This window comes from Heptranchias perlo, chromosome 33, assembly GCF_035084215.1.
Source record: "Heptranchias perlo isolate sHepPer1 chromosome 33, sHepPer1.hap1, whole genome shotgun sequence".
In the NCBI taxonomy this organism is placed as follows: Eukaryota; Metazoa; Chordata; class Chondrichthyes; order Hexanchiformes; family Hexanchidae; genus Heptranchias; species Heptranchias perlo.
The window spans coordinates 270,292-290,249 of NC_090357.1; the positions used below are offsets into that span (position 1 = coordinate 270,292).

Sequence of the window (19,958 nt, forward strand, 5' to 3'; positions counted from 1 at the left end):
AAAGTATACGGGATCCTGGGCTTTATAAATAGAGGCATAGAGTACAAAAGCAAGGAAGTTATGGTGAACCTTTATAGAACATTTGTTCGACCGCAACTGGAGTATTGTGTCCTGTTCTGGGCACCACGCTTTAGGAAAGATGTGAAGGCCTTAGAGAGGGTGCAGAAGAGATTTACTAGAATGATTCCAGGGATGAGGGACTTTAGTTACGTTGATGGACTGGACATGCTGAGATCGTTCTCCTTGGAACAGAGAAGTTTGAGAGGAGATTTGATAGAGGTATTAAAAATCATGAAGGGTCTAGACAGAATAGATAGAAACTTCCCATTGGCGGAAGGGTCAAGAACCAGAGGACATAGATTTAAGGTGATTGGTAAAAGAATCAAAGGTGACATGAGGAAAAACTTTTTTCTGCAGCAAGTGGTTAGGATCTAGAATGCACTGCCCGAGGGGATGACGGAGGCAGATTCAATTGTGGCTTTCAAAAGGAAACTGGATAAATACTTGAAAGGAAAAAATTTGCAGGGCTACGGGGATAGGACGGGGAGTGGGACGAGCTGGATTGCTCTTGCATAGAGCCAGCAAAGACTCGATGGGCCGAATGGCCTCCTTCCGTGCTGTAACCTTTCTATGAGTCTATTATGTGATACTTTATCAAATGCCTTTTGAAAGTCCATTTACACAACATCAACCGCACTAACCTCATCAACCCTTTCCATTATTTCATTAAAAAACTCAAATCAAGTTAAACAAACATGATTTTCCTTTAACAAATCCATGCTGACTTTCATTTATTAGCCCATACTTTTCCAAGTGCCAATTTATTTTGTCCCAGATTAGTGTGTCTCAAAGTTTCCCCACCACTGATGTTGGGCTGACTGGTCTGTAATTGCTGGGTTTATACCTCTCCCCTTTTTTGAACAGGGGTGTGACATTTGCAATCTTCCAGTCCTCCGGCACCGTCCCCATGTCTAAGGAGGATTGGAAGATTGTGGCCAGAGCCTCTGCAATTTCCACCCTTACTTCCCGCTAACCCAGGATGCATCCCATTTGGACCGGGTGACTTTTCTACTTTGAGTACGGCCAATCATTTAAGTACCTCCTTTATTTTTATCCTATCCAATATCGCTACTACCTCCTCCTTTATTGCTACAATGGCAGCATCTTCTCTAGTGAAGACCGATGCAAAGTATTTATTTAGTACCCCAGCCATGCCCTCTGCCTCCACAAGAAGATCTTTTTAGTCCCTAATTGGTCCCACCTTTCCTTTCACTACCCTTTTACTCTTTATGTTTATAAAAGACTTTTGGGTTCCCTTTTATGTTAGCTGCTAATCTATTCTCATGCTCTCTCTTTGCCCCTCTTACTCCCTTTTTTAGATCTCCCCTGTACTTTCTGTATTCAGCCTGGTTCTCTACTGTATTATGACCCTTACATTTTTTCATAAGCCTCTTCTTTCTGTTTCATTTTAATCTCTATATCTTTAGTCATCCAGGGAGCTCTAGCTTTGGATGCCCTTTCTTTCCCCCTCGTAAGGAGGGATGTGTGTACTCTGTACCCGAACCAACTCCTCCTTGCGTCTTTCTGTAATTTGCCTGTAAATTTGCTCCACTATGTCCTTCCCACTATTTGACCAATAGTATACACCCAGTAGCGTAATAGCTCCTCCATATTGTTCCTTAATTGTAACCAAATAGATTCTGTCTTTGACCCCTCAACTACATCATCCCTTTCCAATAGTTTCTTTGATCAATGTTGCCCCATCCTTTCCTTTCTTTCCTTCCCTATCTTTCCTGAATATGTTATAGCCAGTAATATTAAATACCCAATCCTACCCTTGTTTGAGCCAGGTCTCTGTTATTGCCACTAGGAAGGATGTTAAGGCCTTAGAAAGGGTGTAAAAAAGATTTTTTTTTAAATTCATTCATGGATGCGGGTGTCACTGGCGAAGCCAGCATTTATTGCCCATCCCTAATTGTCCTAGAGAAGGTGGTAGTGAGCCATCGCCTTGAACCGCTGCAGTCCGTGTGGTGAAGGTTCTCCCACAGTGCTGTTAGGAAGGGAGTTCCAGGATTTTGACCCAGCGATGATGAAGGAACAGCGATATATTTCCAAGTCGGGATGGTGTGTGACTTGGAGGGGAATGTGCCAGTGGTGGTGTTCCCATGTGCCTGTTGCCCTTGTCCTTCTAGATGGTAGAGGTCGCGGGTTTGGGAGGTGCTATCGAAGAAGCCTAGGCAAGTTGCTGCAGTGCATCTAGTAGATGGTACACACTGCAGCCACAGTGCGCCGGTGGTGGATGGGGTGCCAATCAAGTGGGCTGCTTTGTCCTGGATGGTACCAAGCTTCTTGAGTGTTGTTGGAGCTGCACTCATCCAGGCAAGTGGAGAGTATTCCATCACACTCCTGACTTGTGCCTTGTAGATGGTGGAAAGGCTTTGGGGAGTCAGGAGGTGAGTTAGTCGCCGCAGAATACCCAGCCTCTGACCTGCTCTTGTAGCCACAGTATTTATATGGCTGGTCCAGTTAAGTTTCTGGTCAATGGTGACCCCCAGGATGTTGATGGGGGATTCGGCGATGGTAATGCTGTTGAATGTCAAGGGGAGGTGGTTAGACTCTCTTGTTGGAGATGGTCATTGCCTGGCACTTGTCTGGCGCGAATGTTACTTGCCACTTATGATGTTGTCCAGGTCTTGCTGCATGCGAGCACGGACTGCTTCATTATCTGAGGGGTTGCGAATGGAACTGAGTACTGTGCAATCATCAGCGAACATCCCCATTTCTGACCATATGATGGAGGGAAGATCATTGATGAAGCAGCTGAAGATGGTTGGGCCTAGGACACTAATTTACTAGAATGGTGCCAGGGATGAGTGACTTCAGTTTGTGGAGAGACTGGAGAAGCTGGGGTGGTTCTCCTTGGAGCAGAGAAGGTTAAGGGGAAATTTGATAGAGGTATTCAAAATAATGAACAATTTTGACAGAGTAAATAAGGAGAAACTGTTTCCAGAGACAGAAGGGTCGGTAACCAGAGGCAGATACAAGGTGGTCGGCGAAAGAGCCAGATGATAGGAAACATTTTTTTATGCAGCGAGTTGTAATCTGGAATGTGCTGCCTGAAAGGGTGGTGGAAGCAGATTCAATAGTAACTTTCAAAAGTGAATTGGATAAATACTTGATGGGAAAGAGCAGGGGAATGGGACTAATTGGATAGCTCTTCCAAAGAACTGGCATAGGCACGATGGGCTGAATGGCCGCCTCCTGTACTGTACCTACTATAATACTATGAAATGGTTCGCTTTCACGGCAAACCGAAAAATGTCAGAATTAGGGTGAGATCAGTATATGTGTGGGGGGGTTAAAAATAAAACTCAGGCATTTATCCAACATTTGTTCAGGTTGCTGGACAAACTTACTCACCCCCCCCCCCCCCCACCAATTGGGAATCAGATGTTATCTTATAATCATTTATAACCAGAAGTGTCAACCATGGCTCACTAGTAGCACACTCCCCTCTGAGTCATGAGGCCGTGGGTTCAAGCCCCACTGCAGGACTTGAACACGTAATCTAGGCTGACGTTTCAGTGCAATACTGAGGAGGTACTATCTTTCAGAAGAAACCTTAAACCGAGGCTGTGCCAGCTGAGGTGGATGCAAAATATCCTATGGTGCTATTTAAAGAGCTGGGGAGTTCTCCTGGTGTCCTGGCAAATGTATATCCTTCAACCAACACCACCAAAAAAAAATTAACAGATTCATCTCATTTCTGTTTATGGGGCTTTGTGTCTAATTGCTTGCCACATTTGCCTACAAAACAACAAATGGCTGCACTTTCAAAGTAGTTAATTGGCTGTGAAGCACTTTGGGACATTGAGAACATCATAGGTGCTATATAACTTCAAGTTCTTTTTCTCTCCAACTGAACACGGTGTAGGTCCCTCACTATCGCACATAAAAGTGGAGCAGCTTTACATTTTATAATTTGAAGAAGGATCTTAACCTGTCCTGTTTCAGATGACTATCTGTATATTCCTAGCATTTTCTGTTTTTATTTCAGATTTCCAGCATCCACAGTTTTATTTTACCTACATGTTTAAATGTTTTATAATCTGTTAGATTTGCCAATCATAAATGTCATTCCTAACATTGCCCCAATGTTCATAGAATCATAGAAGTTACAACATGGAAACAGGCCCTTCGGCCCAACATGTCCATGTCGCCCAGTTTATACCACTAAGCTAGTCCCAATTTCCTGCATCTTACCCATGTAATTGTCCAAATGCTTTTTAAAAGACAAAATTGTACCCGCCTCTACTACTGCCTCTGGCAGCTCGTTCCAGACACTCACCACCCTTTGAGTGAAAAAATTGCCCCTCTGGACCCTTTTGTATCTCTCCCCTCTCACCTTAAATCTATGCCCCCTCGTTATAGACTCCCCTACCTTTGGGAAAAGATTTTGACTATCTACCTTATCTATGCCCCTCATTATTTTATAGACTTCTATAAGATCACCCCTAAACCTCCTATTCTCCAGGGAAAAAAGTCCCAGTCTGTCTAACCTCTCCCTATAAGTCAAACCATCAAGTCCCGGTAGCATCCTAGTAAATCTTTTCTGCACTCTTTCTAGTTTAATAATATCCTTTCTATAATAGGGTGACCAGAACTGTACACAGTATTCCAAGTGTGGCCTCACCAATGCCCTGTACAACTTCAACAAGACATCCCAACTCCTGCATTCAGTGTTCTGACCAATGAAACCAAGCATGCCGAATGCCTTCTTCACCACCCTATCCACCTGTGACTCCACTTTCAAGGAGCTATGAACCTGTACTCCCAGATCTCTTTGTTCTATAACTCTCCCCAACGCCCTACCATTAACGGAGTAGGTCCTGGCCCGATTCGATCTACCAAAATGCATCACCTCACATTTATCTAAATTAAACTCCATCTGCCATTCATCGGCCCACTGGCCCAATTTATCAAGATCCCGTTGCAATCCTAGATAACCTTTTTCACTGTCCACAATGCCACCAATCTTGGTGTCATCTGCAAACTTACTAACCATGCCTCCTAAATTCTCATCCAAATCATTAATATAAATAACAAATAACAGCGGACCCAGCACCGATCCCTGAGGCACACCGCTGGACACAGGCATCCAGTTTGAAAAACAACCCTCTACAACCACCCTCTGTCTTCTGTCGTCAATCCAATTTTGTATCCAATTGGCTACCTCACCTTGGATCCCGTGAGATTTAACCTTATGTAACAACCTACCATGCGGTACCTTGTCAAAGGCTTTGCTAAAGTCCATGTAGACCACGTCTACTGCACAGCCCTCATCTATCTTCTTGGTTACCCCTTCAAAAAACTCAATCAAATTCGTGAGACATGATTTTCCTCTCACAAAACCATGCTGACTGTTCCTAATCAGTCCCTGCCTCTCCAAATGCCTGTAGATCCTTTCTCTCAGAATACCCTCTAACAACTTACCCACTACAGATGTCAGGCTCACCGGTCTGTAGTTCCCAGGCTTTTCCCTGCCTCCCTTCTTAAACAAAGGCACAACATTTGCTACCCTCCAATCTTCAGGCACCTCACCTGTAGCGGTGGATGATTCAAATATCTCTGCTAGGGGACCCGCAATTTCCTCCCTAACCTCCCATAACGTCCTGGGATACATTTCATCAGGTCCCGGAGATTTATCTACCTTGATGCGCGTTAAGACTTCCAGCACCTCCCTCTCTGTAATATGTACACTCCTCAAGACATCACTATTTATTTCCCCAAGTTCCCTAACATCCATGCCTTTCTCAACCGTAAATACCGATGTGAAATATTCATTCAGGATCTCACCCATCTCTTGTGGTTCCGCACATAGATGACCTTGTTGATCCTTAAGAGGCCCTACTCTCTCCCAAGTTACTCTTTTGCCCTTTATGTGTTTGTAGAAGCTCTTTGGATTCTCCTTTGCCTTATCTGCCAAAGCAATCTCATGTCCCCTTTTTGCCCTCCTGATTTCTCTCTTAACTCTACTCCGGCAATCTCTATACTCTTCAAGGGATCCACTTGATCCCAGCTGCCGATGCATGTCATATGCCTCCTTCTTCTTTTCGACTAGGGCCTCAATCTCCCGAGTCATCCAAGGTTCCCTACTTCTACCAGCCTTGCCCTTCACTTTATAAGGAATGTGCTTACCCTGAACCCTGGTTAACAGACTTTTGAAAGCCTCCCACTTACCAGACGTCCCTTTGCCTGCCAACAGTCTCTCCCAATCAACTTCTGAAAGTTCCTGTCTAATTCCATCAAAATTGGCCTTTCCCCAATTTAGAATTTTAACTTCTGGGCCTGACCTATCCTTCTCCATAGCTATCTTAAAACTAATGGAATTATGATCACTGGTCCCAAAGTGATCCCTCACTAACACTTCTGTCACCTGCCCTTCCTTATTTCCCAAGAGGAGGTCAAGTTTTGCCCCCTCTCTAGTCGGGCCATCCACATACTGAATGAGAAATTCCTCCTGAATACACTCAACAAATTTCTCTCCATCCAAGCCCCTAATGCTATGGCTGTCCCAGTCAATGTTGGGAAAGTTAAAGTCCCCTACTATTACCACCCTATTTTTCTTGCAGCTGTCTGTAATCTCCTTACATATTTGCTCCTCAATTTCCCGTTGACTATTTGGGGGTCTGTAATACAATCCTATCAAAGTGATCTCTCCCTTCTTATTTTTCAGTTCTACCCATATGGACTCAGTGGGCGAACCCTCGGATATATCCCCTCTCACTACTGCCGTGATGTTCTCCCTAATCAAGAACGCAGCTCCCCCTCCTCTCTTACCTCCTGCTCTATCTTTCCTATAGCATCTGTACCCTGTTGAAAGCTCTAGGTTTGTGTGGGTTGTAGGTGTCTCACTGTTGAAGTAGGATAACGTATGGTCATCTCATTTATCAGCTTCTTTTGTATAGGACTCCCCCTGTCAGACCAGGTACATCGACTGCTCTTGGTAGTGCCTGATTATTTGCAAGACTGCATTGATTCTCCAAGCTAACAATATCTTCTGTTGCACACGTTTTATTGTAATGAAAGATTTTTCAGCATGCAAATTCTTTTCTGCTGGAGCTTTATATAATATTGAACACTAGTAGACGCCCAGTTATTGAAGGGGTGATTATGCAAATAGTGAAATGCATGCTCAAGAAAAATAATTCAAAAATATTCAGTTAACGAGAGGAAATCCTTTGGGCTGACTGCAATTATTAGTTTCAGATTTTTAATTTTTTTACTTTCTACTTCCAGACTGAGTGTGAAGTAGTTTATAGAAGTAAATAAAAGGCTTACCTATTATAATTTTTTACTTGAAATCACATAAAATTCTCATTTAATGTGCATGGTCAAAACAAAATATATCCAGTGATACCCAATTGTTTTTTTTACATGACCCTACGGTGTGCAAAAGAGAAAACACCAGCATTGGGCTAAGGACCTACACTCTAGACTGTGGTTAGAAATTCTGTGCTCAATCCCTAATTTAATGCCTTTTGAGTACATAGAACAGATTGTATGACTTCCATCACTTGTATAGGATGGATGGTACTTGCACCCAGGCACAAGTAGGCTGATGGATTAACATGCAGCATTTTGAATGTTAAATTGATAGTTTGAGCACTTTTTAATGCTGTGCCTCTGTTCCATTAACAAGTTTGGGCAGAAGTATCTTTAACCGAGAACCTCTTGTGTCCCCTCAATTCGTAGATTGCTGTCTCCAGTTGGAAGATGAGTCACGCCCGTGGACGTAGTTTTGTTGAGGTTATTTGTGAGAAGTACAGCCCAGAAAACTTCCCGTACCGACGGGGAATGGGGATTGGCATCCACATCTCTGTAATGCCACAGGGCTCACCCTTGAAAGGTGAGTGAGACTTTATATTATTGAACTGACTTGCTCCCAAACCCACCTCCTCACTCACTTTCCTGCTGGGCGTGACCAATTTACTACTTCTGGGACCCAGAAACTAAAAGAAATGGAGGTGGCGTGGGGGAACCCCATGAGATTCCTCCCTTTTTTAAAAAAATCCGTCCCAAACTTTTGGACTGTTTAATCATATTGATATCAGGGCCCCAAGTCTTCAGAACACAAGCTTGACTATTTTAATTTTTTTTGGCAGTCAGGAGTCTGTAACATGTGAAAATGCATCATGGTGGCTGAATCTTAATCCATACCAGCAGAGTTTCTATTTGCCCAGTGTTCACCCCCTCTCCCTGTGGGAATGCACCCCTTTGATTGTACCTTTTTTACCTAAGTTTAGAGAGCTTAGGTGTAGTTTGGTGACAAAAGTTTGAGAGTACTGATTGAGTTTAACCAGCTAAAACACTGCACCAAAGACCACTACTGCTTGCCCCTACCATGCTAGGGCATTGACCTGCAGGTTATCTGGAGCCAAGTAGAAGGAATCTCACCCCATGGTGACTGGTCTATTTCTCCAGATCTGATTGATCAGCCAGCCTGGCTCATTAATCAACATTGCCCCGGTCTAATGTGTAACCTCCTGGCTTAAGTATTGGAATCACTGAATCTGCTACAGAAGTTAGACTCTGTTCCAATCTTCCATTGCAAGGCATGTTACCTTGGAGCCAACTTGATCCAAAGAGACTCTGCTTATCTCCTCCCACCCTTCCCCAGTAGTATAGGTGCCTTGTTGGGTTTGAACCCTTGCTAGGCTAGCATCAGTTCCAAGACCACCTCATGCACAGCATTGAGAGTAGCGCAACTCACTGTAAAATGTGAGTGCATTGCTGTCATCTCATGTACAGTCCCACCGAATGATGGTTTCACCAGTTGGCAGTTCAGAGCTTCAACAACAATTAACATAGAAAATAGGAGCAAGAGTAGGCCATTCGGCCCCTCGGGCCTGCTCCGCCATTCAAAATGATCATGGCTGATCGTCTAACTCAGTACCCTGTTCCTGCTTTTTCCCTATATCCCTTTAGCATTAAGAAATATATCTATCTCCTTGAATATATTTAATGACTTGGCCTCCAGTGCCTTCTGTGGTAGAGAATCCCACAGGCTCACCACCCTCTGAGTGAAGAAATTTCTCCTCCTCCTCTCTTCTAAATGGCATACCCCTAAATGGTATCCTGAGCCTGTGACCCCTGGTTCTGGACTTCCCAGCCATCGGGAACATCCTCCCTGCATCTATTCTGTAGTCCTTTTAGAATTTTATATGTTTCGATGAGATCACCTCTCATTCTTCTAAACTCTAGTGAATATAGGCCTCGTCAACCCAATCTCTCCTCATACGTCAGTCCTGCCATCCCAGGAATCAGTCTGGTAAACCTTTGTTGCACTCCCTCCATGGCAAGGATATCCTTCCTCGGATAAGGAGACCAAAACTGCGCGCACAACTCCAGATGTGGTCTCACCAAGGCCCTGTACAACTGCAGTAAGACATCCCTGCTCCTGTACTCAAATCCTCTTGCAATGAAGGCCAACATACCATTCGCCTTCCTAACTGCTTGCTGCACCTGAATGCTCGCTTTCAGCGACTGGTGTAGAGGACACCCAGGTCTCATTGCACCTCCCCTTTTCCCAGTCTATCACCATTCAGATAATCTGCCTTTCTGTTTTTACAACCAAAGTGGATAACCTTGCATTTATCCACATTAGACTGCATCTGCCATGTTCTTGCCCACTCACCCAACTTGTCTAAATCACATTGGAGCCTCTTTGCATCCTCCTCACAGCTCACATTCCACCCCAGCTTTGTTTCATCTGCAAACTTGGATATGTTACATTTAGTTCCCTCATCCAAATCATTGACATATTATGAATAGCTGGGGCCCAAGCACTGATCCCTTTGGTACCCCACTAGTCACTGCCTGCCATCCGGAAAAAGACCCGTTAATTCCTACTCTCTGCTTCCTGTCTGTCAACCAATTCTCAATCCATGCCAGTATATTTCCCCCCAATCCCATGTGCTTCAATTTTGCACACTAACCTCTTGTGTGGGACCTTATCAAAAGCCTTCTGAAAATCCAAATACACCACATCCACTGGTTCTCCCCTATCTATTCTACTAGTTACATCCTCAAAAAACTCCAGTAGATTTGTTAAGCATGATTTCCCTTTCATAAACCCATGCTGACTTTGTCCAATCCTGTTAATGCCATCCAAGTGTTCTGTTATCACATCTTTTATAATAGACTCTAGCATTTTCCCCACGACTGATGTTAAGCTAACTAGTCTGTAATTCCCTGTTTTTTCTTTCCCTCCTTTTTTAAATAGTGGGGTTACATTTGCCACCCTCCAATCTGTAGGAACTGTTCCAGAGTCTATAGAATTTTGGAAGATGATGACCAATGCATCCACTATTTCCAGGGCCACCAATTTTCATACTCTGGGATGTAGATTATCAGGCCCTGGGGATTTGTCAGTCTTCAGCCCCATTAATTTCCCTAGCACAATTTTTTTTTGTGCTTATACTGGTTTCCTTCAGTTCCTCCCTCTCACCAGACCCTTGGTTCCCTAACATTTCTGGGAGGTTATTTATGTCCTCCTTTGTGAAGACAGAACCAAAGTATGTGTTTAATTGTTCTGCTGTTTCTTTATTCCCCATTATCATTTCCCCCATTTCTGACTGTAAGGGACCTACATTTGTCCTCACTAATCTTTTTCTCGACATATTTATAGATGCTTTTACAGTCAGTTTTTATGTTCTCTGCTAGTTTACTCATATACTCTCTTCCCCTCTTAATCAATCTCTTTGTCCTCCTTTGCTGAATTCTAAACTGTTCCCAATCCTCAGACTTGCTGCTTTTTCTGGCAATTTTATGTGTTTCCTCTTTGGATCTAATACTATCCCTAATTTCTTTTGTAAGCCATGGTTGAGCCACCTTTCCTGTTTTACTTTTGTGCCAGACAGGAATGAATAATTGTTGTAATTCCTGCACACATTCTTTAAATAGTAGCCATTGCATATCCACCGTCATCCCTTTTAGTAAAGTTCCCCAATCTATCATAGCCAACTCGCACCTCATACTTTCGTAATTTCCTTTATTTAGATTCAGGACCCTAGTTTCGGATTCAACTACTTCACTCTCCATCTTAATGAGGAATTCTATCATGTGCTTAGGAAAGAGCGACCAACAAGATTGTTAATTAATCCTTTATGTAGATTAAAGTCACCCATGATTATAGTTGTACCCTTCTTGCATGCGTCTCTAATTTCCTGTTTAATGCCCTCCCCTACATCTCCACTACTGTTTGGGGGCCTATAGACAACTTCCACCAACATTTTCTGCCCCTTGGTGTTTCTTAGCTCCACCCATACAGATTCCACATCGTGATTTTCCGAGCCAATATCCTTCCTCACTGTTGCATTGATTTCCTCCTTTACTAACAATGCTACCCCACCTCCTTTCCCTTTTTGCCTGTCCTTCCTAAATATTGAATACCCCTGGATGTTCAGTTCCCATCCTTGGTCACCCTGTAGCCATGTCTCCGTAATCGCAACTATATCATAACAGTTAATATCTATCTGCGCTGTTAATTCATCTACCTTATTGCGAATGCTCCGCATATTAAGACCCAATGCCTTTAGACTTGTCTTTTTAAGATTGCTAGTCATCTTAGTTTCATTCTGCACTATGGCCTTATTTGTTTTTCGCCCTTGTTTTCTTTGCCTTCCACTATTGCTTCTTCGCTTTGTCTTTTGTTTCTATCCTTGTTTCCCCCTCCTCCGTCTCCCTGCTCAGGTTCCCGTCTCCCTGCCATTCTAGTTTAAACCTTCCCCAACAGCGCTAGCAAACACTTCTGCGAGGACATTGGTCCCGGTCCTGCTCGGGTGTAACCCGTCCCGCTTGTACAGGTCCCACCTTCCCCAGAACCGGTCCCAATGTCCCAGGAATCTAAATCCCTCCCTCCTATACCATCCTTGCAGCCACACATTCATCTGGTCTATTCTCCTGTTCCTGTACTCACTAGCACGTGGCACTGGTAGTAATCCTGAGATCACTACCTTTGAGGTCCTGCTTTTTAATTTATCTCCTAACTCCTTAAATTCACCTTGCAGGACCTCATCCCTTTTTTTAAACTTATGTCGTTGGTACCGATATGGACCACGATTACTGGCTGTTCACCCTCCCCCTCCAGAATGCCCTGCAGCCGCTTCGTGACATCCTTGACCCAAGTACCAGGGAGGCAACATACCATCCTGGAGTCACGTTTGCGGCCGCAGAAACGCCTATCTGTTCCCCTTACAATTGAATCCCCTATCGCTATAGCCCTGCCACTCTTATTCCTCCCCTCCTGTGCAGCAGAGCCACCTGTGGTGCCCCGACCTTGGCTCTTGCTGCTTTCCCCTGATAAGCCATCTCCCCCAACAGCGGTATATCTGTTTGAGAGGGAGATGGCCCCAGGGGACTCTGCTCTACCTGCCTAGTCCTTTTACTCTGCCTAGCGGTCACCCATTTCCTTTCTGCCTGCGTAATCTTTACCTGCGGTGTGACCACCTCACTGAACGTGCTATCCACGATAATCTCAGCATTGCGGATGCTCCACAGCGAATCCACCCACAGCTCCAGCTCCGAAATGCGGTTAGCCAGTAGCTGCAGGTGGACACACTTCCTGCACACATGGTTGCCAGAGACACCTGTAATGTCCATGACTTCGCACATAGCGCAGGAGGAGCATATGACGGATGTGAGCTCTGCTGCCATGTCTCGCCTTAGATTAAGCTTGTTAGTTACTCCTTTTAAATTACTCTTAATTTAGAGAATGTTAACTACACCAGGGACCTTGATTCACTTAAAAAAACACTACTTGCTTGAAGAGCTGCAGACCTTACCTTTGTTTTTACTTTAGTTACTGCAGAATAGTAGAAATACTCACCAGTACCTACTTACCAATCAGGTGCCTCATCTGTGTCGCGTCACTTTCTGATTCCTGACGTCACTTCGAAATCCGTCGCAGCTGTGGCCTGAAGGCCCCGCTCCCCCCACTCTGTTCTGCTCCTCTCAGCTGTTTTCGGCGCTCTGACATCCTGCCTTTTTATGGGATGCTCCCTCTGCTTTGTTCTGCTCCTCTCAGCTGTTTGCGGCGCTCCGAGAATTGCTTGCATCCCAGTCATTATGGACATCAAATCCTAGATATGGGTGAGTGGTCTCGTGCCTAGCCTCCAGGTAATGTATTGCAGCAGCTGGTATGCCACACGTCAGAATTTTCTCATCCACAATACAATGACATTTGCCTGCAGTTTGGTGGAAGGACTTATGCAAGAAAAGTTCCTTAATGACAGTCAACTTGATGTTTTAGATATACAGATCCTAAGTATGCCAGGCTTACTCATCACCAATTTCTTAATCCAAGCCCTCATGTAAGGAACTTTGTCGAAAAAGATTTGCCTGCCTTAATACTGATTCCCTCTCCATGGTGTTGAGCAACAGTTTGGTGTTGGCTAGAGCCCTCACATGCAATCCTTTAGTAATGTTCATACAAAAACTGCCACTGATTTAGTGACAATGTGATCCACTGCCAACTTGAGTGTATGTAACTCTTATGGGTAAAGCGTTTCTCACACAACCTACACTTGAATATCAAATTCTGGTGTTCGTGGTAATGCTGGCGTCGATATGGGATAACCGTGGACAGCTCCCATTCATATAGCTATTGCACATTTGATATACCAGAGACATTAGCCTTTGCATGACCAAAAATGCCTATTCCTATCTCAAGTAGAGGCTGCCTTGTTGTGGTAATCATACAGTAAATTCAACATTTCCATATACTGTATCTACAGAATGAGTTGACACTGAAATACGGGCTAACCGAAATGTATACAAATGCATCACACCTTGTGCTGATACATATGCAATGGTCCGTTACATCTGTTGTGTACTCTGTTTGCCAGCATTTGCTGTAATAAGTTCCATACAATGCAAGCTTGAAATGACTCTCCTGTAGGCAGCGTTTGATAATATTTGAAGACATGTAAAGCCTTCGAGTTGCTTTACTTTCCCAATTCACTATGCTTTCCCACACAAGTAGCAAATAAGAATGGTGGCATCATCTTATTGGCGATCTGTTTCTGCTTGTCTCTTGCATTCTTATTTGTTCAGAATTAATCTGAATTTATTTGTTTCATTTCCTTTAGAACGTCTGAATCTCCCAACTATCCTCGTCCTGGATGGTTGTGGAATTAACACAGCTGGAAAGGAAAGTGAAATTGCTGCCTTCTGCTCGCATGTCTCTGAACTCGACCTGTCAGATAATTATCTACAAGACTGGTACGAGGTAAATAGGTTAGGAACCAAGAGTTGCTAAGCACAGATGGTAGGTTCTACACACCATTTCTAAGTGTTGCTGTGTCATTCATAGACCATTTCACTAAAAAGATACCAGCACACTTAAAAACTAAAACTTTATTCCCCAGATTAATCATCTTCATTTCATTTCCTCTGTTTTATTTACTCTGTGTCTCTACATTTTTCCCATCAGTTTTCCCTGCTTCCCTCCTTTCCTACAGACACCGACTCCTTGATGGCATGTGGTTCCAAGACAATAGTTGTCCTCATACAAAAACAGAAAATGTTGGAAACACATCAGGTCAGTCAGCATTTGTGGAGAAAATAGGCAAGCTAACTTTTTGGTCGGGATCCCTCTTCAGAACTGTTTTCATCTGGTGCCTTGTCCAAGTAGACATCATTGATGTGTGAGCCTTGACTGTGAGTGTTGGCAAGCTATTAAATGCACAGTGGCATCACAACTAAACTCAATTCTGTCTTTACCTGATATCTGCACGCACAAACAAACCCTTTCTAGCAGGGGTCACGAGGTGATCAGAAGCAGGAACTTTGATTTTTCTCTTCAAACTCAGGTGCTCAGGCCAATTGTAGCATAGAATAGAATCGTAGAAAGGTTACAGCACGGAAGGAGGCCATTCGGCCCATCGAGTCCATGCCAGCTCTATGCAAGAGCAATCCAACTAGTCCCACTCCCCCGCTCTATCCTCGTAGCCCTGCAGATTTTTTCCATTCAAGTACTTATCCAGTTCCCTTTTGAAGGCCACGATTGAATCTGCCTCCACCACCTCCCCTGGCAGTGCATTCCAGTTCCTAACCATTCGCTGTGTAAAAACGTTTTTCCTCGTCACCTTTGGTTCTTTTGCCAATCAACAGTTTCTCTCTATCTACTGTCTGGACCCTTCATGATTTTGAATCTCTATCAAATCTCCTCTCAACCTTCTCTGTTCCAAGGAGAGCAACCCTAGTTTCTCCAGTCTATCCTCATAACTGAAGCCCCTCATCCCTGGAATCATTCTAGTAAATCTCTTCTGCACCCTCTCTAAGGCCGTCACATCTTTCCTGAAGTGCGGTGTGCAGAACTGGACACAGTACTCCAGCTGTGGCCGAATCATTGTTTTATAAAGGTTCATTATGACTTCCTTGCTTTTGTACTCTATGCCTCGATTTATAAAGCCCAGGATCCCGTATGCTTTTTTAACCGCTTTCTCAACGTGCCCTGCCACCTTCAACAATTTGTGTATATATACCCCCCGATCTCTCTAGTCCTGTACACCTTTTAGAATTGTGCCCTTTAGTTTATATTGCCTCATTCTTAAAACCGAAATGTATCATCCTCGCATTTTTCTGCATTAAATTTCATCTGCCACGTGTCCGCCCATGCCACCAGCCTGTCTATATCCTCTTGAAGTCCATCACTATCCTCCTCACTGTTGACTACACTTACAAGTTTTGTGTCATCTGCAAATTTGGAAATTGTGCCCTGTACACCCAAGTCCAAATCATTAATATATATCAAGAAAAGCAATGGTCCTAGTACCGACCCCTGGGGAACACCACTGTACACTTCCCTCCATTCCGTTCACCACTACTGTTTTCTGTTGCTTAGCCAATTCTGTATCCATGCTGCTACTACCCCTTTTGTTCCATGGGCTTCAATCTTGATGACAAGCCTATTATGCGGCACTTTATCAAACTCCTTTTGAAAGTCCATATTCACCACATCAACTGCATTGCCCTCATCTACCCTCTCTGTTACCGCATCAAAAAACTAGGTTGGTTAAACACGATTTGCCTTTAACAAATCTGTGCTGGCTTTCCCTCATCAATCCACATTTGTCCAAGTGATTGCTAATTCTGTCCCGGATTATCATTTTTAAAAGTTTCCTCACTACCGACGTTAAACTGACTGACCTATAGTTGCTGTGTTTATCCTTACACCCTTTTTTGAACAAGGGTGTAACAATTGCAATTCTCCAGTCCTCTGGCACCACCCCCATATCTATAAACGTTTGGAGGATTATGGCCAGTACCTCCGCAATTTCCACCCTTACTTCCCTTAGCATCCTAGGGTGCATTTCATCTGGACCGAATGATTTGTCTACTTTAGGTGCAGCTAGCCTTTCTACTGCCTCCTTTTGATCAATTATTAGTCCATCCAGTATCTCAACTACATCTTCCTTTACTGAGACTGGCAGCATCTTCTTCCTTGGTAAAGACAGATGCAAAGTATTCATTAGTACCTCGGCTATGCCCTCTGCCTCCATGAGTAGATCTCCTTTTTGGTGTCTAATCGGCCCCACCCTCCTCTTACTACCTGTTCACTGTTTACATGTGGCTCCCATCTTCACAACAGGGTTGAGGGATGAACCATCAAATTAAAGACCTGTAAACCTTCCTTCCACTTTTGGGAAAGTGCTTGAAAACATTGAGGGATAATATAAGCAGCCAGTGGGGCATGAGCTAATCTTAGATGGTTAGCATGGTTTCAGGAGTGGAAGGTTGTACTTGACTAATTTATTGGATTTCTTTGAGGAGATGACAGACCTGGTAGATAGGGGAGAGACAGTGGATGTTGTCTACCTAGATTTCAGAAAGGTATTTGACACTGTCCCACCTAATAGACTAATGCATAATGGAAGTGTTTTTTTATTCGTTCATGGGATGTGGGCGTCCCTGGCGAGGCCGGCATTTATTGCCCATCCCTAACTGCCCTTGAGAAGGTGGTGGTGAGCCACCGCTGCAGTCCGTGTAGTGAAGGTTCTCCCACAGTGCTGTTAAGAAGGGAGTTCCAGGATTTTGACCCAGCGACGATGAAGGAACAGCGATATATTTCCAAGTCGGGATGGTGTGTGACTTGGAGGGGAACGTGCAGGTGGTGTTGTTCCCACGTGCCTGCTGTCCTTGTCCTTCGAGGTGGTAGAGGTCGTGGGTTTGGGAGATGCTGTTGAAGAAGCCTAGGCGAGTTGCTGCAGTGGATGCAGCCACTGTGCGCCGGTGGTGAAGGGAGTGAATGTTTAGGGTGGTGGATGGGGTGCCAATCAAGCGGGCTGCTTTGTCCTGGATGGTGTCGAGCTTCTTGAGTGTTGTTGGAGCTGCACTCATCCAGGCAAGTGGAGAGTATTCCATCACACTCCTGACTTGTGCCTTGTAGATGGTGGAAAGGCTTTGGGGAGTCGGGAGCTGGGTCACTCGCTGCAGAATACCCAGCCTCTGACCTGCTCTTGTAGCCACAGTATTTATATGGCTGGTCCAGTTAAGTTTCTGGTCAATGGTGACCTCCAGGATGTTGATGGTGAGGGATTTGGCGATGGTAATGCCGTTGAATGTCAAGGGGAGATGGTTAGACTCTTTCGTGTTGGAGATGGTCGTTGCCTGGCACTTGTCTGGCGCGAATGTTACTTGCCCCTTATGAGCCCAAGCCTGGATGTTGTCCAGGTCTTGCTGCCTGCGGGCATGGACTGCTTCATTATCTGAGGGGTTGCGAATGGAACTGAACACTCTGCAATCATCAGCGAACATCCCCATTTCTGACCACATGATGGAGGGAAGGTCATTGATGAAGCAGCTGAAGATGGTTGGGCCTAGGACACTGCCTTGAGGAACTCCTGCAGCAATGTCCTGGGGCTGAGATGATTGGTGTCCAACAACCACTACCATCTTCCTTTGTGCTAGGTATGACTCCAGCCACTGGAGAGTTTTCCCCCTGATTCCCACTGACTTCAATTTTACTAGGGCTCCTTGGTGCCAAACTCGGTCAAATGCTGCCTTGATGTCAAGGGCAGTCACTCTCAGCTCACCTCTGGAATTCAGCTCTTTTGTCCATGTTTGGACCAAGGCTGTAATGAGGTCTGGAGCCAAGTGGTCCTGGCGGAACCCAAACTGAGCATCGGTGAGCAGGTTATTGGTGAGTATTGCTGATGATTGAGAGTAGACTGATGGGGCTACTCTGTATTGGCAAATAGTTGGTTGGTTGATGATTAGTAGGGCATAAGCAGGTATCTGGTTGGCAGCTAGTTACCAGTGGAGTGCCACATGGTTGGGTGTTGGGGCCACTCTTGTTTATAATTTTTATATATAGAATCATACAGCACAGAAAGAGGCCATTCGGCCCATCATGCCTGTGCTGGCTCTTTGAAAGAGCTATCCGAGTAGCCCCCAATCCCCTGCTCTTTGCTCATCGCCCTTCAATTTTTTTCCCCCTTTAAGTATATATCCAATTCCCTTTTGAAAGTTACTATTGAATCTGCTTCTACCACCCTTTCGGACAGTGCATTCCAGATCATAACTAGTCACTGCATGGAAACATTTCTCCTCATCTCCCCTCGGGTTCTTTTGCCAATTACCTTAAATCTGTGTCCTCTGGTTACTGACCCACCTGCCAGTACAAACAGTTTCTCCCTATTTAGTCTATCAAAACCCCATATAATTTTGAACATCGCTATTAAATCTCCTCTTAATCTCCTCTGCTCCAAGGAGAATAACCCCAGCTTCTTCAGTCTCTCCACATAACTGAAGTCACTCATCCCTGGTACCATTATAGTAAATTTCCTCTGCGCCCTCTCCAAGGTCTTGACATTCTTCCTAAAGTGTGGTGCCCAGAATTGGACGCAATACTTCAGCTGAGGCCTAACCAGTGATTTATAAAGGTTAGCATAACTTCCTTGCTTTTGTACTCTATGCCTCTGTTTATAAAGCCAAGGATCCCATATGCTTTTTAACAGCCGTATCAACTTGTCTTGCCACCTTCAAAGATTTGTGTAGGTACACCCCCAGGTGTCTCTGTTCCTGTACCTCATTTAAAATTGTACCATTTCGTTTATATTGCGCCTCCTCATTCTTCCTACCAAAATGTATCACTTTACACTTCTCTGAATTAAATTTCATCTGCCATGTGTCTGCCCATTTCACCAGTCTGTCTGTCCTCCTGAAGTCTGCTACTATGCTCCTTACTGTTATATACATATCCGAGTTTCGTGTCATCTGCAAACTTTGAAATTATGCCCTCTATACCCAAGGCCAGGTCATTAATATATATCAAAAAGAGCAGTGGTCCTAATAGTGACCCCTGGGAGGACACCGCTGTATACTTCCCTCCAGTCTGAAAAGTAACTGTTCACCACTACTCTGCTTCCTGTCCCTTAGCCAATTTCCTATCCACGCTGCCGCTGCCCCTTTAATCCCATGGGCTTCAATTTTGATAACCAGTCTATTTTGTGGTACTTTATCAAACGCCATTTACAAGTCCATATACACATCAACTGCACTATCCTCAGCAACCCTATCCTTTACTTCATCAAAGAACTCAATCAAGTTTGTCAAACACGATTTGCCTTTAATAAGTCCATGCTAGTTGTCATTTATTAACCCATGTTTTTTCAAGTGACAGTTAATTTTCTTTCTGATTATTGTCTCTCAAAGTTTCCCCACCACCAACATTAGGCTGACTGGCCTGTAGTTACCAGGTTTATCCCTCCCTTTTCTAACAGGGGTGCAACATTTGCAGTCCTCCAGTCCTCTCGCACCACTCCCATATCCAAGATGGAAGATTGTGGCTAGAGCCTCCGCCATTTTCACCCTTACTTCCCTCAGCAACCTAGGATGCATCCCATCCAGACGGGTGACTTCTACTTTAAGTGCCTCCTTCATCTATTTTTATC

General features: G+C 44.4%; 1 protein-coding gene across 5 annotated transcripts in view; it reads left to right on the top strand.

Moving 5' to 3' along the window:
- tbcelb (tubulin folding cofactor E-like b) overlaps positions 1 to 19,958 on the top strand; it is a 66,996-nt gene that overhangs the window by 8,735 nt on the left and 38,303 nt on the right. Inside the window, exons 2-4 of one of the 5 annotated variants that reach the window (XM_067970799.1) lie at positions 7,756 to 7,909; positions 14,151 to 14,290; positions 14,495 to 14,602. In XM_067970799.1, coding sequence (XP_067826900.1) covers positions 7,777 to 7,909; positions 14,151 to 14,290; positions 14,495 to 14,602 — 381 coding nt within the window. In that variant the 5' untranslated portion in view covers positions 7,756 to 7,776. Of the gene's footprint in view, positions 1 to 7,755; positions 7,910 to 14,150; positions 14,330 to 14,494; positions 14,603 to 19,958 lie in introns of those variants that run through there. The other 4 variants (XM_067970801.1, XM_067970800.1, XM_067970802.1 and 1 more) reach the window with 4 other exon arrangements.